This window comes from Barbatula barbatula, assembly GCF_947034865.1.
Source record: "Barbatula barbatula genome assembly, chromosome: 23".
Classification (NCBI taxonomy): Eukaryota; Metazoa; Chordata; class Actinopteri; order Cypriniformes; family Nemacheilidae; genus Barbatula; species Barbatula barbatula.
Genome location: NC_136786.1, coordinates 5259566 through 5285553, shown reverse-complemented (window position 1 = coordinate 5285553; position 25988 = coordinate 5259566). Strand labels below are relative to the sequence as shown.

Sequence of the window (25988 nt, the reverse complement as noted above, 5' to 3'; positions counted from 1 at the left end):
GCAAAAACCCTTTTCCAATTTTATTTCAATTTTACAGCGTTTGTAAAGTATGATGTTTTTTCTATTATCCAACAAAGTACTGTCGGGGTAGCATGGTACAGAATGATTAAAAATAAATGATCACTGTTATCTTTATCTTTACACACTACTTTTAAGAGTACCATTGAATTACATTGCACACTTCCCAAAATATGTAAATATTTTATAATCAACAAACATTTGACACAGGCCTTCACACATAGTGACTGTGAACTTTATTGGTCAGGCAAATGTGAACACTAATAAAAGAATTCAAACATCAAACAGTGTTTTGGCAATGTGTATGTCGCCACATACAGCGCAAGACACCGGAGAGTGGAATCATTTCAGCGTTTTTCTCATAGGGAGAGCTTTGTGCACTGAAGCGTAACACTAAAGTGATGGGTGACAGCGGGGCCACCCCGGGGCACCAGAAGTGAAAGGACATAAAACACGTCAAACTATACAGCATTGCTTCATACACTCTCCTACGGTTCTAACATTGACTTCTGTAAAATAACAAAAGGTGACATTTTCCCATCAACAAAGAAGTGTCAGCGCGGGGAACAAAAGCGCCGGAGACGTCGTTTACAGGACAGACGCGCTGGTCTGAAGCGTGACCTTTGAATATCGCTGTTATTTTGAGGAGTTTAAATAGCGGCAATGGCCTCAGAAGCTTTGGGTCTGTTGAGGACCACGTGCTCCAGCTGTCCGGAGTCCGACACGTCGTAGCTGGTCTTGTACTTGGCCAAGATCTTCATGAGTGGACGTAGCTTCAGCCACCACTGTTCCTTGGGAATTCTGTGCCTGGAATATGCAAACCGCAAAATGTGTATTTACTACACATTCATCATGTTTTGAAATACTCATGTAGGAAATATGGCGTTGTACGTACACAAAGTCGGTCTCATCTTTTAGCTGAACCACAGGCTGGAAGACCATAGCACGACGCCGCATACCCAGCAAACAGGCAGAGTCCTCCGTGTTAGCAAACACTCTCCCTACACAACACGCACAAACAGAGCGAACAAACACGAGAATAAGATGTTAATAAAGATCTGATATGACTTTGATGTAATGTACTTTTAGTCTGCGTTAAAAAAATGTATCGTGTTAATTTTCCATAAAGCGTTAATTATAATTATAGCGTTAAATGCACAGCCCTACAAATATATGAATATCAATATAATTCACCATACGTTTACAAATTGAGTCCAAAGCTACATCATACTGCACTAATATTTCATTTGTCAATGTAATTGTATTTTTAAAGACCCCCTGTGGTTAAAATAAGTTGTAAATGTTGTTTATGTTTATGTGGTGTTTTTTAATGTGCAAATTTATTGTTTAAAACGATACATTTTCTTTAAATAACTGCAGTTTACCAAAGACTGTTTAAAAAGTGAGGTTTGAAACTGCTCCAGTTAATGACGTCATAAACCTGTAACCAATCACATCCACTCAAGTTTGAAGCATAAATATGAAAAGATATATATACCTATGTATATTTATATATATATAGCTTAAATCATCACTGCACTGTTGTGTCAGCTCTCAGTTTCACTTTCAGTTTTAGCAGCGTCTGGAACTGTCAAGTGCGATTGAGTGGAGGCGGGGCTTATTTGCATATTCACGTGCTGTGTCCGTGTATGCTTAATGAAGCTTAGGTGTAGAGTTACATTTAAGCTATTTTAAGGCCTGTTTTCACAGGAAAAAAAACTTTTAAATATGTCATTTTTATGGTCAAAGATTATTATAATAAATAATATTATATTTAAACTGATAAAATGATCGACCATAGGGGGACTTTAGAGCATCAATTTTACAACAGCATCATACATGTGCACCAAATAGCCCCACACAATCTGACTCAATATGGCAAATCTTTTAAAAAGGTCACTTATGCAAGTCAAATGCACTGTGGACAAAATAAACTTATGTGATTCAAATACAAACGTTTACCTTCATCTTTATTCAGCAACAGGCACAGCAAAAGAAGAAAAACACACACACACACACACAATTTAGCTGAAAACAATTATTGTACAGCACAGGCTAGAAAGAAGGTCAAGTAGTGATTCAGTTCTGTAGTCTGCTGTAAAAATGTGCTTGTCAAGTTGTCTTCAAGGCGAAAAAAAACTGTCACACTAACCTTGCCTGTAGCTCTCATTCAGTTTCTTGGTGATCCACTGCATGGCCTTAGCCGCGATTTTGGTCCCGAAATTACGGTCGAATGGAGACGGTGCACCCCCCTAGAGAAAAATATTCAATTAAAAATGTTTTTGCTACGTTTCCCAGTACAAATATCTTGACTTGAATCTATTGAATTGTGAATATTGAAAATAATTTGTCTTACACCTATTTAACAATTCCTAATTGTTCTTTTAGTTTTTGAAATGAGATTTTTTCGAGAAAAAAAACTATATCTTAGGTCGTTTTGCTCGATTAAAAAAGTCTATAAAAAAGAATATGTTTTATGGAAAACAAGATGAAACAATGCTAAGAAGTTAATTTGGTAAGATATTAAACGCATTTAGCAATTGGCCATCTCAGCTTGAAATTGCAAGTTATGTTACGTGCTTATCTTTGCGTGGGTTGAAAAGCAACTGACATTTCCAGCTAAAACCGACGGTTCAACTAAAGAAAACAAACAGCCGTTGCATTCATTAAATGGAACAGACAGCAGACTGACAGTTAAAGGGAAAGTGTTAACGGATGCTCGGATCAAGCCGTCTAACATACAGTACGTCATTTAAGATGGATAGTCACAACAGGCAGGAAGAGCATTTTCAGATTTTAACTGAAGTTTACGGGGGCACACACATTTTAAAAAGAGAATGACCCCATTGAGAAATTATTTACAATAAACGCTGCAATATTTCATGATTTCTTTTTTTATTTCACTGGGACTTTAAATGACGTAAATTAGACGGCTTGGGCGGTGCATCAGTTAACTCCTCTCTTCATCTGTCAGTTTGCTGCCAGTTTTATTATAAAATGCAATGGCTGTTCTAATTAAGCGTACTGCTGTGAATCGTGGTAAGGTAATAACACAGACTGTACGCAGCATCTGCTCCAGATGCTCGATAACTGATTTTAGTTTCTTTTTACCAAGAAAAGCTTTAAAGTTGATCAAAAAATATTGCATCTTTGAAACTAGCTGTGTGCATAAACACATTTCTTTGCGTACTATCCCAATTCTGTGCACTATATTTAAACCTGCCGAATCTCGATCTATTTAAACCAGTGGTTCTCTACGGGGGACCGGGGCCCACAAGGGGCCTCAAGATTACTAAAAAGAGACTAAATAAACATTGAAATTATTTTTTTTAAAACTAATATATTTCTTATTAATTCTTATTAAAGTTTTCTAGTTAATGACAAGCTTAGTGGGAGGGAGGCCTTTGAATATTGTTGAATACAATCGGGGGCCTCGAGTCGAAAAAGGTTGCGAACCCCTCAACAAGAACTGTGCTTGTTTTACAGTAATGGAGTATCTGAAAGAAACCGTGTCAATTGCAATAACAATCCCCAGATTGTTTCGCGCTTGAATTAGCAGGCTTGTCCGCCGCAGAAAATAGATTTATTAGATTCGAGTTAAATGGTGCCTATCAGCCCTTGTGCTTTATGATTCATAAATGCGACAGTACCTGCTGCATGTGTCCCAGAACATTCTTCCTGCAGTCAAACACACCCCTGCCCTCTTCTGAATAGAGCTGATAGATGAAATCGGTGGTGTAGTTCTCATTACTGTTCTCATTCCTGTATAAAAACACACACAAACCAGCCGTATGAGGGGAGGCTCTGACCCATAATACTCTTAATCTAAACTGGGACACACAGTTATACCTCAGAATAAGTCCTCTCTGAATGCTGGTCTTCATTTTTGCTGTCAAGTGCTCCACATTAGCCTGAAACCAAGAGGAAAATGAATTCCTTAATTTGAACAACAGATGGCGTTAGTGTGTCTTTAATGATCAGTTACGTAACCTTATGTTACAGCTATTTATGTATTGTTATATAATTTGTTTTTATTAACAAGCACAGCAGTGTGTGTGTGTGTGTGTGTGTAACCTGCAGGTCTCTGATGTCAAACGGTTCCTCGTAGATGTACGCAGCATCTGCTCCGGCTGCCAGACCACCAACACTGGCCAGATAACCACAGTATCCCCCCATCGTCTCAATGATGAAGACGCGACGCTTCGTACCGCTGGCTGACTGTTTGATGCGATCACATGTCTGAGACACACACAAAGGTTTGTCAGTAATGTGCAGGGTAAAACTGAAGTGCGTTTTCATTGCACACTGTCATGCCAGATTACATGCCGAGCATAAATAACTCACAGTCCTCCTTTCCCGCCAACTGTTATAGACATTAATGTGTGTTTATACAAGACATATTTACAGTAAGAGTAAATCACAGCCATTATAAATGATGTCCACTTGATGGAGAGCTTTGGAAACATAAACCAGATTAAATAGGAGCTTTCAGGAGTACTCGCATGACATTAAAAACCAACTTGTGCTAAATTTATGATGCTACAAACTGCATATTATACATGTTATGTTTAACTGTATTACAGGCTTAAGGATTGTATAAGATCATTGGGTCCTTTTTAAGGAAACATGCAATTTACAGGTACACAAACCCAACAGAATACACAATTATATTTAGTTTAATGTGTGATACAAAATCATTTTTAAAAATAAAACATTTTTTTAGCCAAGTTGCATTTGATACTGTTAGATTTAACAATTCAATTCAATTTATATTTTGATTTGTTTTTTATATATACAAAATGTTCTTTTTATTATTGGTTTAAAAAACTATTCTTTCCATTTTTTTCCAAAATGTTATAAAATTGTTCCCGTATAGTTTTTCTGACATCATATTACTATTAACTAGAGCACTTGTTCACTTGTACATATTGGTACATATATAGGATAACATGAACTAACAATAAGCAATATACAGTATTTTACCACAATTATTAATCCAATTTTTCACCCAAACATAAAAATGATTTCATCCTTTATTCACCCTCACGTCATTTCAAACCTGCATGACTTTCTTTCTTCTGCACAACACAAAAGAAGATATTTTGATGAATGTTGGTCACCGAACAACATTGACCCCCTTTGACTTCCATTATATCAGAATACTTTCGTTTTGTGTGCATGTACGGGTTTTGATCAACATGGGGACGAACAAATGATGACAACATTTGTATTTTCGTCTGAGCTATCCCATCTTATTGTAAAGAGTTACCGGTATCATAAACAGGAGGGTCATAGCTTCTTACCTCCACAATGGCATTGAGGGCCGTATCTGCCCCGATACTGAGGTCAGTGCCGGGCACATTGTTACTAATAGTGGCAGGCAGCATACACAGCGGGATGCAAAACTCCTCATAGTTGGAGCGAGCCTCATACAGCTGCAGCAGACACTCTATCGCCTTTCACATCACAGCACGGCAGGTACCACATGGGACGGGACAATTCACACGTTAGAACAGCAGGGGGAGCACTGGTGCAGGAGCGGACCCCGCGGATACAGACCGCCTGATGGTTGCCATGGCTTCCGGGTGGCAGAGATTGGGGAGGGATGGGGGTTGCGAATCTGATCGCCGCGTGCGCATGTGCGTTCACACACGGGTTGTCCGGTGCGAGAAGGAAGGGATCAGGCATGTTTTTACAGCCAAAGCAGCAGCACACAGTCCACACACAGCACGAGGACGACTGACCTTAACTAATCTAACATTTGGTACACGACATGGCTATGTTTACAACATCACACTGATATACGTCTCTGTTTTTGCAGCATGGTTGGACATTTTCTCTGCGCGGTTAATATTAAAATTGGCCAAACCGTTTACATTTGCCAAATGCGCTGTAGATAATAGAGCACGTTTGGTGGAATGCTGTATCCCACAATCCAATGCACTCAACATAAACCATTTGTCTTTAAATAACTGGCAATATCTTTAATTAACAGAAAGCAAAATACAACCACCTATGTTAAAGTGTCAACCAGAAACTGACACAAAATTATTTACGATATGATCATATGTGTAATATTGACATTAAATCAATCATCACGGTTATTGATGTCACACTTACTGTCAATGCCGGTGTAATGTGGCACCTCTTTTGCACAGAAAAGAGCAGTTTACTCATCTTGTATGTTTGCTTTGTGTTTCACAAAAAAAGATAATCGAAAAATTCAAGAAGGTATGTAAATGATGACAGAATTTGCAACTAGTCATGTAATACAGTTAGTGAGCAGTCCCTGCTTCTGATGCTTGTGCTGATTTGAACTGTTTGTATAAAGAAACACGGCAGACCAACTCTCGGTCAGGGTCACTGATCTGTTATGAAGAGTTAATTCAGTGTGATGACAGGCTCGGTCACATGACTGCCACAAAAAAGCTGGGGTTCAAAACATGCCACCATGAGTTCATCAGCACTTACCTGTTAGCCAACAGCTTGCCTTTGAGTTTACCAGCCGAATCAGTTAAGCTTCGTGATGTCAGAAATATTTCCATTGAACTTTGATGTTTTTTGAAAGTCAAAGTGGGCAGCTGATCAGAAATGTGCATATTCTTATTATTGTATGCAGGCTCTATACAATAAGCATTTTTGCTAGTATCGTAAGGCAACGTATTGCTTTAGGCGGTGCAAAGAAACAAATCCCAAGCAAAAACTATCCAACTATATCAATCCAATGTTTTTCAATCCAATGTGAACCGCTTTCACCTCATGTGCTGCAGGCGGAGCCCCTGATGCGATTGGCTGGTAAACCGAAGGCGTCTGATGCGATTGGCTGGTGGGTGGGTGTGATCCCCCAGCCTCACTTACATCAGTGATGGCGTTCAGAGCCGTGTCTGCGCCAATGCTGAGGTCTGAGCCGGGCACATTGTTGGAGACAGTGGCCGGAACCATGACCATTGGCACACACAGCTCTTCGTATGTCCCGCGGGCCGTTAACAACTCCATGATCCCCAGGTAGGCCTATAGGGCAGAGCCGGGGCTTTAGTCTAACACTGCCTGCGATGGGAACGGGGATGGAGCGATGGGAAAGAGACTGGGAGAAGGCCAAGTGGAAAGCCATGGCCATCACAACGGAGAGCATGAGGCGGGAGCCACTCCTTGCACACGCGTGGAGTAAAAACACTAGCATGAAACACAAACACATGAGCTCATCCATCCTTCAAACACCTTCACAGTCGCATCCTGATGAGCTGTATATAGAGAGATAGACGGCGGCATGAAATGACTCTGGTAAAGCGGGTGGAAATGAGGTGTTTTTTAATCTTAAGAACAGCCGGTTGTTCATGCTGTGTGAATGGGGATCTTTTTGATCCTTCATTCAGACAGCACAGATGGCGGATGAGCACCGGATAATGTCTGATGTGCTTTTGGACGCTTATTATGAAAAGAACAAGAGTACAGAAAGTTGAGAAAGCTTTAGGTGATGCTACATAGGAAAACATGATGGAGAGTGTAAGAAGGTTATAAAACGTCTTCGAGCAAACACTATTTATACAGACAGATGAATACAAAGTAAACTGAATTCCCTTCAAAAGTAGCATATCAATTTAATGTTTAAATAATACATAAAGGTTATCACGTGATTCACACCACTAACAACATTTTGAATGTAACACATACCTCGAATCCTCCAATGACTAACAGTGCGTTTATGTTATATTTCCGCATCTGTTCTGCAATTTCGCCAACGTGTTTCGCAGGAAGGGTTCTAGAACGAAGCACAGATATGAATTGAGCCAAACCAGACACCTTACTTTTCAAACTAATGCCAATCCATGACTCAGGAAATTAATACCGTTTAGTTCCCAAGAGAGATCCACCTTGGCCAGTCCAGCCACCAACATCTGCCCATTTGATCTCTTTGATCTGTAAACGACACACAGAGGAATATGTGTACAAGGACGTCTTCAGGGGTGATCTGAGAATATTCAAGTCTGAGAATATTCTTTATATGGTTTCTGAGTTAAGAGACATCACATGTTCTGTGCTGATATAGTGGAAAATCCTGCCGTGTTATATTTGATTATAATAATGATCATTATTATTATTGTCAATGTCAAATAAATCAATACTGACAATAAACAAATATAGATGCGCATAAATCATATGGATCCACGTATGGATATGTGCTATAATTGAGCTAAAGAGGTCTGCGGTTGATCACAACTCAACTTATAAATGATTATTATAAGCTTACCATGAATCAATCATGGCTCATATTATTTTTCCAAAAGTGTTTTTGTTTGTTCCTGAAGGTATTTATTGAATCATGTCATCAACAAACCCCATGAAACGTGATGAATGACTCTTATCTCTCTTCCAATTGCTGTCGGCTGTGGTCTAATGGGTTTTACACGTCGCCCCCTATCAGTTGAGATCAGCACTGCATTAAACAATGTCTACTGTTTTTAATGTTTACTGGGGCTCAATGTGTTATTGTGTACTTCCTGATCTTTAAATGCAAATATCACAGCAATACAATTGACACAATCAGAGTCATCCAGGTATTTAAAGATTCAACCCTTCATTTTTGTAACTAAGTGGCCTCTGTCAGAACTGCAACACAAGTCTCTTTAACAATCATTAAAACACTACTTAAAACTATTGCACTGAATCTAATGCATTAAACTATATTAATGCATAGGCTTGGTTCTAAAACCTAGTCCGTTGTCTTCCTGTGTACCACTTACATATATTTAGCTACCTTTTAAGTCAGCATCTTAAAAGGATAGTTCACACAAAAATGAAAATTCTGTCATCATTTACTCACCGTCGAGTTGTTACAAATCTGTAGAAATGTCTTTGATGAACACAAAAGAAAATATTTTAAGAATGCAGGAGTAGATCTGGAGCGCTTTTGACTACCATTGTATTTTTTCCTACTATGGAAGTCAATGGGGGGCAAAAGAAGTTTGGCTTCAAGCATTCTTCCAAATACCTTTCTGTGTTCATCACAACAAAGAAGTGTATAAAGATTTGGAGCAACTCGAAGGTGATGATGACGCAATTATCATTTTTGGGTGAAGTGTCCCTTTAACAGAAATACAACCTCATAAATAACCAACTTGAACGGTTCTTTTTTAGCAATATTTCATATATACAGTATTTTACATGATATATTCAAAGCAACAAACCTCCTGGATGGTTCTTAAATATGAGAGTGTCAAGGTATTGATTTACCTGTCCCTTATAGAATCCTTCAAAACCATCATTGACAGCAAACATTTTGTGTCCCTCAGAGATGCCCACTCTGATGGCAGAGCGCACGGCCGCGTTCATGCCCGCAGCGGGAGCTCCAACGTTCAACACAGCCACGTTAAAATTGCTCTGAAAGGGAGAAAAAAGCAAATCATACATCATATGTAGGTCTAAGTATTGACGTCAGTTATGTCACAGTTTGTAGGCTTCATTGGCGTTCAGTTGTCTGTAATGAATAAAATAACCGTTCACGTAATAATCCTGATGGATGTTTTTAAAATGTCACATTATTTTATTAAGGGCTAAAGATATTTATTCATTTATCGCAGGTATGTGTGTACATCTGGGGCTGTTCTCTTTCGGTCGTTCGCTGTGTTGCTGTGTTTAGCACTCAATGTCTATTAAGAATCTCCCAGCATTCGTCAATATGTTGTCCGTTTCATTCTGCACGGGGTAAACGGGCCTTTCAACCGAACAGCCCATAGCTACATTAAACAGTGATGGATTATTGATTAAACACTTCTGGGCAAGCTGCCCTTTGACTTTCTACCGGTATTATATAAATATGTAGAATGATTTAACAGCGATTCCCATGGCAGTATAAAATAAACAGGTAGGATGATTTTATAGCGCAAAACATTACGTAACAATTATGTGCGCATGTAATCTAATTTAATATTTCAACTACCCACATCCAACCCGACGCGTTTACCTCAGGGCTCAGGCGTCTTGAGAGTTTTCGTTTAAAAATTCACAAGGGATTTTGTGTTTTGTTGACTCTTCTTGTTATCGATAGGCCATACAGCTTGTCAATCATCCCTGCTTTCTGTTTGGTGGATGAACCCAGTGCTGTGATTGGACATATTCTACTTTTTAATGTTGCTTGTTTTGAGCACTGAGATCCTGGAAGAAATGCGTCCAGGAATTTTTCCCAGGATTATCCTGAATTAAATCACTCCGCTCGAATTAAAAACCTGTTAATAATGCATATTACGCGTAATGCTATAAAAACCATGCTTACATATTTGTCAATGCTTTTGTTGAGAAAAACAAGCACGTAAATGTTCGGGAATTAGTCTCTTAACAGTGTCTGCGCAGAAACTCGTGGGCTTCTCCGCAGCGCAGCACGAGCATGGCAGGTACACACAGACGTCGTGTTTTAAAAGGTTGGTAAGCTGTCAAGTTTATTGAGGCGCTGTGTATTTTTTGTTTTTAATAGTTTTGATAAAAGTAATTTCAAGTTTAAACTGCGTTTAGAAGCAGACAACGCTATTATTGCATCTGACCTCAAGTTTGGTGATTCGGCCTCTTGCATTTGTGTGATTTAGCTATTTTTGAGTTTTCGATTTACTAATGAACAATATAATTCGCTTAACTATATTTGTTTTCATAGCCAAATCATTTTTGATCCATCATAGATGTGTGTCATCACTTCACAGCTTTTACGGCATTGTTTCTGTTTTTTGTGTTCACATAGGGCCCTTAGCGGGACTGATTCCCTTAATGTTACTACATTAGGTCCCCTTCCTGAAATCACCTTTTGGATCAATCCGGGAGGCGTTTGGGGTATCACAGAAGGCACTCTGGCAATTTTGGGGCAATTTTCTGTGTGTAATTAGTTAAGTCACTTTATTGTCCACAAGTGGAAATTTGTCTTTGGCTTAAATACATTCAACATCATCATACAAATCACGTACATGACAACAAGTGACACAATCCCTACTACTCATTACTTAAAATTCTAGTATTTAGAAGTTGTTGTAGAAGGTAGATTTATGTCTCCCTTAGGAATTATGGGACACTGAGATAATAACAGACAAATTTACTAAAATGAGTTAAAATACTCAATTATCCACCAATGCCGTTGTTCGACTAAATGGTAGGATCCTGTCGGATCTTCCGGCGCGACACCAATTCGAACAAGCCTAATATTTAGGACATCTGTGTCACAGGTTTTGGTTTGTGTTGTTGTTTTGTGGTTATTGACACTTTCTAGTGTCTTCTTCTGATTGGTTTATAGTTCATTGTCGTCATGTGAGCCTTGTTTGTCTCTAGTCTATGTGTGTATACATAACACTGCGTTTCATGTGTCCGGTGTTGGTTATTGAATGTATGTATATGGGTTACCTAGTCGTGTTTGCTGGCTCTCGTTTCATGTTATGGGTTATTGTTCACGTTTGGGTTTATTAACCCTCCTGTTATGTTTAGGGTCAAATTGACCCAAAAGCTACTTTGACATTTGTATTAAATATGCTAAATATATTTTTTAAACTTGATTCTTTCTGACTTTTTCTCATTTCATTAAAATAATTCATAGACATGTTCATCTTAAGTTACAGAGTTTTCAGAATGTCTGTACACTTTTTTAACCCAATCGTAGATGTGTCACAATATTTTGACCCCAAGTTCTTTTTCTTATGCTAAATTTTTAGTTTTTGTTTTATTTAACTTTTTCCTAATGAATCTCTCTTGCCAACATAAGTAAGATATTAGTTCTAGTTTGTACTTATCGTATTAAACATTGCACACACGCGTACACACACACACAAATATAAACAAAATCTGCACAATAGATTGCCAGTCCAAAAAAGTACTAACTATTGTGAAATTGTATTTAGTAAACCTTTGAAGCTGTTGAATGTGTGTATATATAGCCTATATACAGAAGTGTTTCTGTAGCTCAGTTGTTAAAGCATTAGAAGTGCAAAGGGAACACATCCTGTGTATAAAACAATGTATACTGTAGATACGGTAAAAAATTATGTATAGCAAAAATATACCCTTTGTCGTTAATATTATCCTAAATATTCTATAAATTAATTTCACTCGTTCACACTTGCATATAATGGATATAAAAATATATACGTATTAGGCGAGTTGACCGAGGGGAGGGTGCCGAGTCCGGGATTTGGCCCGAGCCCGAGATTAGGCCAAGGCCCAAACCCAGAGCATCCCCCAAAGAAACGTAATCATCGGACAACCGCCAAACGATTTACCCCCAAATAGCAATGCGATTTGGCAGGCTGGTTTGGAAATGAGCCTGAAACTTTAACATAATAGGAGGGTTAAAGACTTTATGTGCACTTAGATCCTTCTCCAAGTTTCATGATTTGGGCAACAACATTACAACCTGCTGTTTATTAGGAGGTTGTGGATGACAGTCAATAAAATTGTTGTGTTGTTGAGGTGCAGTGAGAGAATATCGTAAAAAAAACACAACATGACACTTACGTGTGGCAGCTCAGACTCTGGTTTGCGATGAGCCAGAAGTTTATAAGTCTTCAAGTTGTTCTCAAAACTTCTGCAGTTAAACAATGACACATACAAATTCATGTGACTGTTGTATTTATAGTTTGGCTTAAAATCTCAAAAAGTCTCAAAATATTCACTATTGTCTCCGCTCATTTGGAAAAAGCTTGAGGGCCTGACACAATCTAACAGTTTCAACAAACACACCTGCCACGCAGCTGAACGGCCTCCTCAAATCTCTTCTCATCCATGGCCTTCTGCACCTCCTGAGTCTATGAGACGGACAAAAAAAAAAAGCGATGATAATGACACTTTAGAAAGACTGTGATTTGTTTGGGTGATTTTATAAATGTTTTGGTCACATTCTAACCCAAAATTCAAAGCAGGACCCATATAAAATATATAACAAAATATAAATATATTATTTTTGCACAAGTTGACCGGTGCAATTTACATGTATAACATTTAGGTTTACATTTTTAATATACAATATATGCCAGCATCATGTTTAATCATATTATAGTAAAACGTGTTAGCATCCACGTTTTGCCATTAGAAAGAACTTCCTACATCTAATTTTACCTTTTGGTAAAACAAGTCATGATCACCCTGTCTGGCGTTTATTCTACAATAGACGGCTGACTTCATACAGTAAATTATCCCTTACTTATTACACGGCTCTGTGGAATACTCGATTCTGATTGGTCAATCACAACATTTGATTATTTATTACCCCATATAACTTCTGAAATACACGGATCTACTGCTTATACTGTGTATCAACAAATCACTCCGTTTCTTTTTATTACAAATTAGCTACTAAAAAATAATAATTCATAATAATCATTCGTTACATTTATAAAGCGCTTTTCTGGGCATTAAAAGTGCTTTACATTGAAGGGGGAATCTCCTCAACCACCACCAATGTGCAGCGTCCACCTGGATGATGCGACGGCAGCCATGATTAGGAGGCCATGATGTATAGAGATGAATGGGCAAATTTGGCCAGGATGCCTCGGTTTAACGTCTCATCCAAAGGACGGGGACAACCAATCACTGATTAATCAGTTGTCATTCCTCTGCTGGACTGCATGACTGTGGATTTTTATTGCAGAGACGGAAAACTCAGTTTGGCATACGTCCAGTTCTTACCATCTGTACACACTCCATGAGCGGCAGCCGCACAGACTGGTTTCCACACAGAGACACTACACAAGCTGCTGTGTTTGCAGTGGTCTCAAGCAGTGCCAGAACAGCCTCCACACCCATGCGACTGGCCTAAGAACAAACACACCAATCTTCAGTTCAGTAAGCAAAGCTTTCAGAAAGTGATGTTGTCATTTTCTGTATAAAGATGTTTCCATCTAAACTGTTGTTCAAATTGACAAGCACTTTTGGATACTTTTTATTAGTTATTTATAGATATTTGCAAATCCAGTAAAAATAAAACATTAAAGGCCTGTCCAAACGATTCAAACATATTCACTCCCTGACATATATGGCGATTAATGGGATAACTTGACACTCGCTTGTCCTCTTCGTCAATGTGTGCTTGAGCGCCACCAACTCCTGTTTTACTGTAAATTCTGCAGCTCCAGGCACATGAACAAAAGCGCCAATCTCATTAGTCTATAGCATCAAACCATTATTGTCCCGGTGTGGACAAGCCATAGGGGTGACTAAAAATAATGATTTATGGCAAATAAAAATAACAAAATATAGAGATACAAAGTTTCAGAACGACAGCAGCGATATTTAGATTAACCCCAATCTCCTTTTGAACAATTTTCGGACATAAAAGCTGTACTTATTGTAAGCCCACCACCACCACTCTGTGTTTCCTGGGATTCTCAGGATCTCACCAAAATCCGGTCAAAAGCAGAGGGGGTCCCGCCTCTCTGGACGTGGCCCAAGATGGTCACACGCGTGTCAAAGCCCAGACGGCTTACCACCAGCTGGAAGGATAATAAAGAAGATTTAATCTTGAGGGAATCATGGGAATTAAAGGTTAGGTCACATTTTGTCAACAAAACCTCTTCATCCAAAAACAAGAGTTCCATATAAAGAAAAAGCCTAATAGTTATTTTATTTCACAGGTTTTATCACAATAACACTCATTTTTACAATACTTTATGGTCAGTTATAGCATAAGCAAGACAGGCAGGGCAGGAATCTCATATAATACTGCACGCATTTAGCAGAAAGATTGATAAAAAAGCTGTAATGCAGCATGCAGATGAAAGTTAGCAACAATTGGTGAAATCATAACAGCATTTCATGCTGGTCAGTAAACTTGAGCCCATTTTCAGACACTGTGCATGTTCAACTCCTGCAGGACCTGTTTAATAGAATCTGTTTCTGTTTACCAATGGCAACATAGCTAAAACATGATTTTTAGTCCTAAAGAAAATGCCTGTGCAAAGTTCTAAGTAGTTTCTCATATCACTACAATATTCTGGGGCTTGTGTGAATTACACAAGTAAATAAGGCTTGTTGTTACCACATGGCTTTGGAGCCAAGACAGTAATAAAGTTCCGCGTAAGGTGAGAGTTAACCCAAAAATTGAAATGCTGTCATCATTTACACAAAAGAAAATATTTTGAAGAAAGTTGGAAATCGAACAGCACTGCTACCCATTCACTTCTATTGCATAGACACAAAACCAATTCAAGTGAATGGAGACCAGTTAACAACATCTTCTTTTGTGTTCTGCGAAAGAAAGAAAGAAAGTCATTCAGGTTTGAAATGACAAGAGGGCGAGTAAATGATGACAGAATTTAGATTTTTGAGTGAACTATCACTTTAATCACTTTTACGTTGTACAAAGGTAACGTTGACGAAATAGTTTGATTAACTTCATAGTATCCAAGATAAAGGTTGTACACACTTTATCAATGTCTGAGGTTGTTTTGACTTACTTATCAAAACTGTCAGTTAGGGATGCATGAATAAATTATAGGCCATATCGGCCGATAAATAGTCATATTGAATTCTATCGGTGAATTTTATGTATATAGTATAGCCTTCCTCAGCTGCAAGCTGCTCACAGTCTAAATACTGTACAAGACTGTCTGTCTATTTTATATTAATATTAAGATACTGTATACCGGCCAATATATCGGTAATTGGCTTCCAATGTAAAATAATAATCGGTTAACTGTGCATCCCTACTGTCAGTATAATCCCTAAAAACAAAAACATCTCCTCAACAACCGTACAGAACAAAAACATGCCCCTGCTTTATAAAGTGTACAGAATGAATAATACTGTATGCACTGATGCAGCGTGGTAGTGGGTTAGGTTCAGAGGTGCCTTACCAGAAAAGGGTGTGTGTGTGTGTTTAAGCAAACCACACAGGACAAAGCCAGAGAGGGAGGACACGCAAGAAGTCAGAGAGGTTAAGGGTCAATGCAGGAGCTGGACTTGATTTGCCTGATGTACTTACATCCTTTATATGATCTGAGGTAATGGGCTGGTTGTTACGATCAATCGCACCTTCAGCTACTATTATGATATTCAGCCTTTTCATTCCTGCCCGTTTCTACGAGGGTAAGAGACACAAACTGATGATATAAAACTGTGGGAGAGATTCAAAAAGCTGGAGTCCAGACTCGAGAAGTGGCCCACGTGAATCTTGCACAATTCAAACCTGCGATCCAAACCACGCATAGTTAACACAACCCAGTTAACCCAATTTTGATGAGGCCTCTTCCGATTCCACAGTTTCCAGCGTTTTGCTCTCTTCCTTATGGAAGCATTCAGTACTCACATCCTTGACAATACTAGAGGTAATAGCTTTTCCATGTCTGTCAATGGATCCTTCAGCGACTATGATTATGTTCAACCTTGAACCTCTGGATCGAGTCTGGGGCGGTGAACATATTTGTTCCACAAAAAACATAAGCTTGTCACAAACAATAGAGTATATGTACAACTAAGCACAATGCATTTTGAAGCAAGTGGAGAACCATTCCATAGTGTTAATGGTATGTGAATAATCACCTTACATTATCTGCAAACAATAAACAAATACCCTAATTTGGAAATTGCTGAATTGTATAAATGAATAAATATAATTAAAAAAAAATAATTAAAATCCTTAAGTTACTTTAATATACTGATTTAGTTTTGTAACTACATACATGACCGTTACCTGCTTTATACAATAGGGTGGCTTGACTACTTTATCCAGATTTTAATTATTGTAAATCAATCTTAATGGATCTAACAGTAGCTTGTAGCAAGTAGGGTTGTCACGGTACCATAAACATATCGTACGATACTCTATACCTAATGAAATATCACGATAAAAAGTACTATTGTGCTGCTGCGTCATGTTCGTTTTTAAAAACTACAAAATAGACCAAAATTCCTTAATACACAGATCAAAATGAAACATGTTCTATTTAGTGAACTGTATTATACTGCACACTACAATATTTTTAGTATTAGCTGTAGTAATTGGGTAAGTTTTAGCAAATACTGTAGTATACTATAATATTTACTGTGGAAAGATAAAAAAAAACTTGCGTGTAGTGATTTTTTGCAACATTTACTGAAATGACTACGAAATAAAATGTTGCCTAATTCAATCAATGTGCGACAACTTACATTTTTTTGTAATTTTTTACCAAAATTAACAACATTTATAATTGTACATGAAAGTCGATTGAGACTGTTTTGCAGGCTGTGCGATGTATTCTGTCCCGTGGGCTCATGGGATATAAAATTATCTCGAGTATTCGTCACTGGGTGCTTCAGAATGTGGGCGTAACTACTAAGCAATCCAGGAATTTCAATGCTACCATAGCACCGGTACACCGTGCAACCCTTGCAGCAAGTTATACTATTCCCACCGTGTACATCCACAAGCTGTTTTACTACAATATAAAGTAAATAACAAAGAAATGTTACTATGAGCAGTTGAAAGAATATTAAATGTTTCCTCGCTGTCAAGGCTGTTTATTTCTTTTACCGCAGAGAGTTTCTGACACATTTTCTCTTCCCAGCCGTCCTCGGGGGGCATTTCAGGAATCAACACCCAGTCGGCTCCACATGCCAGTGCACTCACTAATGCTAGATAACTTCACAAACACACACACATACACAGATATTCATGTACTGAACTGAGGGTAAACAATATCTTTCACTATACAGTGTTATAGTCATGCAACTGGAATAAAATGATTTGATCCAAATAAAAATCTTACCCACAATGCCTGCCCATCACTTCCAGAACAAATGTCCTCTGGTGACTGTAATGCACAAATTAATGGTTGAATGTAAATACATTATTGTTAGCTATTAAACATTAAATATTTCCAATTTGCATATTCCAACTTTAAAGAAAACCTCTGAGCTGTTGTCATGATGGCATCCACCACTTCAATGATTCTGTGAAGAGCCGAGTCTGTGCCTATGGTCATGTCTGTGCCACAGAAGTCATTGTCGATGGAGCCCACCATCCCCACGATGTGAAGGGCCGAGTATATCTGAGCTGCATCTTCATCAATTAGACCTGAAACAAAAAAAAAGCAAGACTTTATAAATAGTTTGCAAATAGCTGCCATGTGCAAGATGAGTCATCAACATTGTTGTTTCGTTTTTACATGCAGAAAAACAATTCAAACATTTTTTGTTAAGGCCCATTGTACACTAACATAGACAACCGTTTATATAGAACAAATTTACAATGTTTCCTACAGAAATGATCTTTGAGACCTCATAGAAACCTTTGTTATGCAGCTTACCTGATGTAATCTAAAATCCATCATTTACACTAATAATCATCCATGAGGCCTTTGAATTAAACACAACGAAAACATTACACAAGTCCTTTATTATTATAATCTGCTGCACATACCCTGCTCAAAAAGTTCAGCCAGGAGGCCGCTCCACTCCTCTCTAAAGAGATTGGCCCCGGTCAAGCTCCCATCTCCACCAATCACGCACAGGTTAGTGATGCCCTTCTGCACCAGGTTATGAGCTGCTTTCAGACGGCCTTCATGTGTTCGAAACTCTTTGCACCGTGCGCTGCCGATAACGGTTCCACCCTGGGACGCAATCATGCATGATTTTTTCAGTTACATGTGATCCTTGGGATGGAACCCATGACCTCTGCACTGTTAACTCAAAGCTCTACATATCCCATTAATCTTTATTTGATTCATTCCTGTAGTTTCAAGATTCCTGAACATATGCATTAAAGGTCAGAGTGACCTGACAGAAGAACTAATGAGCTCCTTTGTTTCTCCAGGCTTGGTTACCGTAGTAACCGGTCACCTTGCTGCGGAGGAGCGGCGGTATGCATGAGGGCCCCTGGGGGACGTCTGTTTTTCGTAAACACTCACCACTTGTAGCATGCTGGACACACTCTCCCATTTCGCCTCCTCGATGTTGTCGCCCCCATCCACCATACCCTGATATCCCTGTGAGTCAAAACAAACACGCAATGAAAATCTATTCTTCTGTCCTTCGGTGACCTCGGGATTACCAGAAATGAATTCAGTTTTCCAGGCGATAGCATGAACCAGGACCAAGCTGTACGGCAAAAATAACTTTGTTTAAAGAAATTGTGAGTGGTGATTGCAGGGTTAATAAACAGTCACAGTACACACTTCCCCTTTAAGAATGAAGGTTGGTAGAAAATGGATGTGTGGGTTTTTTTCTGTACTGACGCAGTAATGTTAAAGTGGATGAAGATATGCAACTCAGAGTCCCTTTGGAGTGTAGACGCTATGTGATAATATTTATACAAATTAAGATTTATAGGCCTACAGTAATACTGTACCATGAGGGAAATAGATGTGCTATGTCAAGAAGTTTGAAATACACTTATATGACCTACACATCTATCAAAATGTTTATTCATATTAGTTCTGGAACAGCTAAACATGTTCTACATTAGAAATAACCAAGTAGTCAATAGGAATGAATAATAGGCACTATTTACAGCCTTTAGACCCATCGGTTAGCAAAATAATGTTCTGGATATATTTGTAGCTGTACATGAATACAAAACAGGAACATTTTCACTACATTTACTAGGGATGCACCGAAATGAAAATTCTTGGCCGAAACCGAAAAAGAGCAAACCAAGGCCGAAAACCTAAATAAATTATGCGCATTATTAGTACCATGGAATTTGTAGCTATGACCTTGTAGTAACTTTACTAAAATCAAGGCATTGCAATTGCATAAATTATTATTAAAGTTTCAAAGAATAAATCAATTACAAATTATGCAAATATTTATTTAGCTCATTGAAATAAAATTCAAACTTAAATGTTTAACTTGACCCTACTCATTAAATAATAATGTACAGCACTTCTGGGGACTTCAGACAGATAACCATCTAGCGGTTGAGCTTGTCATCTGCATGACATTTTAAAAAGATTTGAGCTAGTGTATAACATTTTTATCAAAAAATATGTATCTAGCAGAAATATGGCTACAATCTTATAGTCACATATATAGAAGCCTAAGAACAGAATAGACTACCTATTATTTGAGGCATTTTCTTGCAGGATTTCACTGAACAAATCAGACAACGAGGTGGCATGTCCCTCATCTGGTGCAAATTTTTCAAAGCCCAAATTTCACAGTGTCCAATAACCTCCAAAGGGCAAAACCAAGGACGTAAGGGTGCAGATTGCCATGCGTGGGTCGTCATCATTGATTTTGAAATATTTCCACACTGCTAATAGAGTGTTCACACCAAACTCGGTAAATCGCGCTATTCGCGTGTAGTTGGACGCTTGAACATTAAGAGTTTACTCGCTTCATTCACGAGTGAAATTCGCGTCATGGGAGGGGCTTCTGGCATGCGGCTCCAGTCTAATTGCGAAATGGCGGACATGGATTTTGTTGAGAGTGTTCCTGCGCATTATGTGCTATGGAAGGCTGAAGAGAGACATAGACTCGCAGGCTCCTGATTGGTTAACGCGGCGCGAATTTTCACCAAAGTTCAGATTTTTCAACTCGCGCAAATAACCCGAACGCTCAATTCGCGCGAATCGCACCGCAAGTAGGTCTATCGCGACTATGAGGCTTATATTGTGTCTTCTGCGGCTGGTGTCTCTGTGTCAGTTATACGTGACGTGAGGTATCGGTCCTTGGAATTTTTACGAGTACGAGTACATGAGCTTGGTTCAGGCCCGATACCGATAATGGTATCCCTATTGGGCATGCTTGCCAACACACAGAAGTTGAAATCATCATCCATGATGTATACATGGATGGGCTTGAAACAAGGTTCTTCAGTTGTTTCGCAGGCAATTCAGCTTTGTATCTTTGATATTTAGATCTGTTTTGACTATGGAACCCACAGAGAGTGATTATTCATAGCATTAAAAAGAAAAAAAAACACAACAATATTTACTTGAAAGACCCACCTCATGAATAAAATACACTTTGGCTCCAACATAGATCCCCATACGGACAACAGCCCGAACTGCAGCATTCATCCCTGGTCACACAAAAACAAGTCAAATCATATTGTAGCATGTCTATTGCTTAATAACAGAAAACAGGTTAAAACCGGTTTGTAAATTGCTAGGTTATTCGTTTCTTTTTGAAGCCATTCAGTGACACTGCAATGTTACTTTGTAGATATTTCAGTACCTCTGAACAACCAAGCACATAATAAGAACATTTGGCTCTCTCTGCAGGCCTTTTCTGGCATGTTTGGTCAAATGCTTTCAGTCTCCTCCCATAATTCTTTGGTCATAAAGCTGTCATGTTAGCCAGCAATACTGGGTTAAATTAAGATGAATGCATTCTCTTTATCGCAACATAATCCCTCTTTACCCTGAGGTGTTGTCTTTAAAAGGGAAACATACAAATTAAACCTGATTTAATTTCACTTACAGAATTGTCTAACACTGAGCTCAGCTTTACTTCTGTTGCTAGGCAACACATTTACAACATGACCGGAAAAGACTGAGTAAGAAATTGAGCTTGTCAATGGACATCACGACACGTTGCATGCTGGGGCGGCGCCATCTTCTGAGGTTTTTACTAGCAATTGTATTGTTTTGTTTTAAAACATTGCTTTTGCGTACAGATGTTTGAGGAGAAACTCAAAAATGATATTCCGTTGTCTAGTTTCTGGTCTTAATGACTGTGCGACTTGCTGTTGCAGTTTATAACACAGAACAACCGACCCACCATGTTTATGTCTTAGTCAAACAGAACAACATTGAACTGAACTCACTGGCAGAAAAGAGCCCATACCACCTACAAATATGTCCGCGACACCCAGCATGCAACACGGCGTGACATCAGTGCCACATTCTCAATAGCCAGTTATGAAAACGCAGAACATTATAAAAGAGATTAATAACGTCCCTCTGGAGAAAATAATGTTTTATGATTTATGATGATTCTCAAAGAAATCGTGCAGTGAGTCTGGTGGTCTAGGAACATAACTTTCACACGCATCTGATGGTCAGATAAACAGCACTCTTTGTTGTTAAAGATGGGGTAACACACGCAGTTTCTGCAAATCTCAAATTGACCTTTAGTACATATAGAGTAGTATTGCATACGTTGTATCTTCGAAGAGTATTTAGTTTGATCACATTTATAAAAGACAGGTACAGCGGTACGATTATTTCAGGAAAAACGGCGAGCTGTATGTAGGCAGGGGGCAGAACTACAACACAAGCACACTATACATCATCGCAGTATCCTTTCATGTTGTTTACATTATGCACGGCGATTGCCAAGAAAACACAGACATATGATTTCGTTATCCCGTGCAGTTCATGTCCGGCATCTTTTAACACTGGGACTGCGCCATCTATCAGTTTTGAACTATCTGCAAATCCAGCGTTATATCCACCATTTATATAACATCCATCATTGAAATGCCATGAACAAACAAACACACCTCAACTTCTCTTACTATCGCAAGAGTAACAAGCTGCAGCTGCAGGCCTAAAGCACAGCCAAATCGCATATTCTGACAGTACGTAGTTAATTTAAATAAGTACCTACCTATCGGCCGTTAAAACAGTACGTTCTTTATAGTATAGGGTGTTGTGTATGAATACATTTTGGATATACTGCATGTTTTTTGACCATGTTAAGCCAGCATGTTTAACAGTGTAAAGAAGTCAGAATGCATGAAATAGCATGCTACTCCATCTTTAAGATGAAACCGTCTATACTGCACATCAGTGCAGTTCTGTTGATATGGTTAGCACAAAATATTGGCCCTTCTACAAATACAATTCTACACGTTTGCAATCTTTTCATCCACCGAATTGATGCCTGATTGATTTATTTTCTTTAAATGATTCGGATAACAGTCCTCCTAAAACGGTATCCCTATGGGAATGCTTCAATTTGCTGTATTTTTATTTATTATTTTATTTACAATTTATTTGATATTCAAAGATATTAAAATATTAGTACCCTTCAATTTAGTTTTTTAGAGAAGAAAATTAAGAATTATTATTAAGTACTATTTTTCAAATTACATTGCTGTCTGATCCAGAAAAAAAGGTTTTGTTAGGCCTTTTTATTTTTTCCACACATATGTTGTTAATATGTTAGTTTTGGGTTGTCTGCCTAAATTTAAATGTACTTCATTTTTTTCAATTTTCACTAGTTCACTAGAGAAATATTATTTTGAGACGTATAATAACTTGTGGTTGTGTCAAAGCGGACTGCATTATGCCTAATTTATATTTGAAAGGCTCATTATAATGGTTTTGTATAGCTCTGCAATTTAGAACAATGTTAGCAATGTTACATTAAATATACTTACATGAAGGTTAAACCGTCATTAGATGTCCCCATTCCCATGTATATTGAAATATTTAAATTAATATCACACACGTGCGAATAGTCGACCAATGAAATCTTTGCACTCATCGATAATGCAATTCAGTGTAATCAAGATTGAGAGGTTACTGTTCTATAGGATTAGTTTTAAGCAGTGATATAATAAACACAAACACGGTCAATCTGAGTAAGATTTGATCAAATCCTTCATGCAATTCCTTCAGTGTTAGCAGCAATATTTACACATATACATCATTTAGCAGACGCTTTTATCCAAAGCGACTTACAAAGAGTTCAGGGAGCAATAAGCGATATGTCATAAAAGAGCAACAGTAAATACACTGTATGCCGGTCCTGTAAACTTGCCTCACAAGCCGAACTCTGTGGACGTATTTCCGAATAAAAACTTGTTTAATGAATAATCGTAACACAGCTTGAGCTGAACAGATGCAAAAAAAGAAGCAAGAATAACAGGAACGTGTCATAAATGTTGTTTAGCATGACTAAGTGGCGAACGTGACAACGAACTTGTCTAACTTTGACCGTGAATGACATGCGACGTAGCGCGGCAGTAAACGCGCACCGGCTCCTCACGTAGGCATCATCCATACGGACACGGTGCGGGTACGGACTCACGTCACAAACTTATTTTCTTACACAGCCCCGTACGGCGACTCAACAAACATGTCTTTAAAGCATCTGCACTTGTCCGATAAACACGATCGAGAAGAAGCACGCGGCGACTTCCTGGTTGAGCGAGACGCAAAACCCTCATATCGATAGATGACAGACAGAAACGCGCTTGTATCAACTGTAACGCGGTGATCTTGACTAATATTAGATATGTCGGTCGCACGCTGTCAGGTTGGATGAAGGTAAGAGAGTGATGACATGCTACGTGTAGTTCCGCAGAGGTGACACGAAGGGAAGGATGGATTCCGCAATGCAGTGTCGTGCTAGAATCCAGCTCAGTATTCCCCGTATTATGAGCGCAAAGGTAAAAGTTGTCAGATCTTTGCACGCATTATAACAGCTTCCAATGAATAGATCACTCTAGCGATGTGACGTTGTAGATATGGATGAGCTCTTTGGGTTGTGCGTGTGCGTGTGTGATGCACTTCTTAATCGCCATCATCAACCCAACATTTCTTCTGTTTTTCCCCCCATGAACAAACATGCAATTGTTGCTGTAAAGACAACACCAGTCCTTAACATCGGCTGCTCTGCACATCATACACACATCAAGCCGTGACCTTGTCAACCTGATGGAATCTGGTTGTTACGTAGTTACGTCAAAGGGCCCGGATTATCCATCCCAACGAGATGTAGCTTATCTATCAGATACAGTACAACCATCCCACATATGCCAAAGCAATATTACTGACAATAACATTAAATATACAACGTATCGTTCTCACGTGATCAATGTAACGTACGTCCTTAAACAGTTTTCGCGCTGATGACATTTCAGCACTGACAGCCAGACGTCACTAATATTCGCTGTATAGAAAATATAAGCAGATGTCGTCGATGCAATGTAAACGTAAACGTAACCACAGATAAGTTACAGCGCTGCCATGTACCTTGCGCATCTCCTCCGCTCGTCAGCACTGCTATGGATTTCCCAGCGCCTGTCAGGTTCTCGAAGAATTTCTTATTGTCTGGCCGAGACATCTTTCTTCTATTCACGATATATCAAACCCAAAAATGAATAAATTAAATAAAGTAATAGTAAATAAATACTATAAACAGGTGCCGGTCTGGGTACGCGGTCTGCCCCTCTTCTCTCCAGCGGTTTCTCCTCCTGCACGTCCTCTATTTCCCCTCCTAAACTCGCATTAACTTGAGAGTGACTGACTGTTTCCTCAACCAATGGACGGTCAGATCACGCGTCTCGTCAGAAGTTTGACCAATAGAAAACGTTATCGGCAACGTTTCCGCGTAGGAAGGTGAAGTAGGCGGGACTACAATTTGACATATGGTCCGTCAAATATATCCGGCAGCTTTAAGATGTAATCAACGATTGCTTTCAAAGATGAACGTAGTCATCCACATATTAGCATTTACAAATATGTTTTACAATTACGTACCAAATACGGTGGTTTAACTATAATGTTACTCTTGGGGTCATTTGTGAAGTTTTGCTATACTGTAGGTATTTTAATAACTTGATAACGCCTCCTGTCGGTTTATTTGAGGAATTGGCTTTGGATGAGCGTGTCCTGTATGCTGTAATTTTCATGCAATATGTTTTTGCTTACAAAATAGTGGTAACTTCAGTTATATAAGGACTGAATCACACACTATAAGGGTACTGTGTTTTATTGCTTTACTTTTCAGAGCATCCTACAACAACGTAACACTTCTTCCCCCGGTCCACACACACCTCCTGGACAACTGCACCTCTTGTGGTGTGGAAGGGAAGTGCAAAAGTATAACTTAAATATCAGGGTACCACAAAAATGACGAAGGCTGTTAGGGATTTGTACACTTTTTAAGGTATTAAGGTTACTGTCACGTGTGCCTGATGCATTTTGTCTAGACAAATGGTTTCTTTCGTGCCAGTGAATGTTGACAAACTGCGTAATCTTTGGGAATGAAAAAGTCACTTTGTTGACATTTAATACAGTAATATATTTTTCTTTCAAAACATACAACATCACATACGCAACATTTCATTT

At 38.7% G+C, this 25988-nt stretch overlaps 1 protein-coding gene across 10 annotated transcripts; it reads right to left on the bottom strand.

Moving 5' to 3' along the window:
• pfkpa (phosphofructokinase, platelet a) lies at nucleotides 1–25181 on the bottom strand. Of its 10 annotated transcripts, XM_079447623.1 has the most exons (23): nucleotides 24891–25144; nucleotides 20910–20983; nucleotides 18867–18944; nucleotides 18380–18569; nucleotides 17869–18034; nucleotides 17727–17771; nucleotides 17492–17600; nucleotides 15962–16057; nucleotides 14379–14471; nucleotides 13669–13794; nucleotides 12724–12788; nucleotides 12499–12568; nucleotides 9250–9396; nucleotides 7865–7935; nucleotides 7690–7777; nucleotides 6877–7029; nucleotides 5322–5474; nucleotides 4093–4257; nucleotides 3868–3929; nucleotides 3669–3780; nucleotides 2171–2270; nucleotides 914–1019; nucleotides 14–825 (listed from the first exon to the last, which is right to left on the bottom strand). In XM_079447623.1, the coding sequence occupies exons 1-23, from the start codon at nucleotides 24979–24981 to the stop codon at nucleotides 669–671; spliced, it is 2517 nt and encodes an 838-aa protein (XP_079303749.1). In that variant the 5' UTR covers nucleotides 24982–25144; the 3' UTR covers nucleotides 14–668. The 10 variants fall into 10 exon arrangements, 5 of the variants coding, with proteins under 5 accessions (XP_079303748.1, XP_079303750.1, XP_079303751.1 ...); XM_079447622.1 differs by lacking the exons at nucleotides 6877–7029; nucleotides 15962–16057 and adding an exon at nucleotides 16286–16381 and having other exon boundaries at nucleotides 1–825; nucleotides 24891–25151; XM_079447624.1 differs by lacking the exon at nucleotides 6877–7029 and having other exon boundaries at nucleotides 1–825.
• Between the last annotated feature and the right edge of the window lie 807 nt (nucleotides 25182–25988).

Excerpts from the sequence above, each read along its gene's own strand:
- pfkpa (XM_079447623.1), bottom strand. The coding sequence starts at position 24,981 with ATGTCTCGGCCAGACAATAAGAAATTCTTCGAGAACCTGACAGGCGCT. Across the intron at positions 12,789-13,668 it reads TCATGGAGTGTGTACAGATG|ACTCAGGAGGTGCAGAAGGC; the intron begins GTAAGAACTGGA and ends TCCGTCTCATAG. Across the intron at positions 4,258-5,321 it reads CCCTCAATGCCATTGTGGAG|ACATGTGATCGCATCAAACA; the intron begins GTAAGAAGCTAT and ends TGTGTGTCTCAG.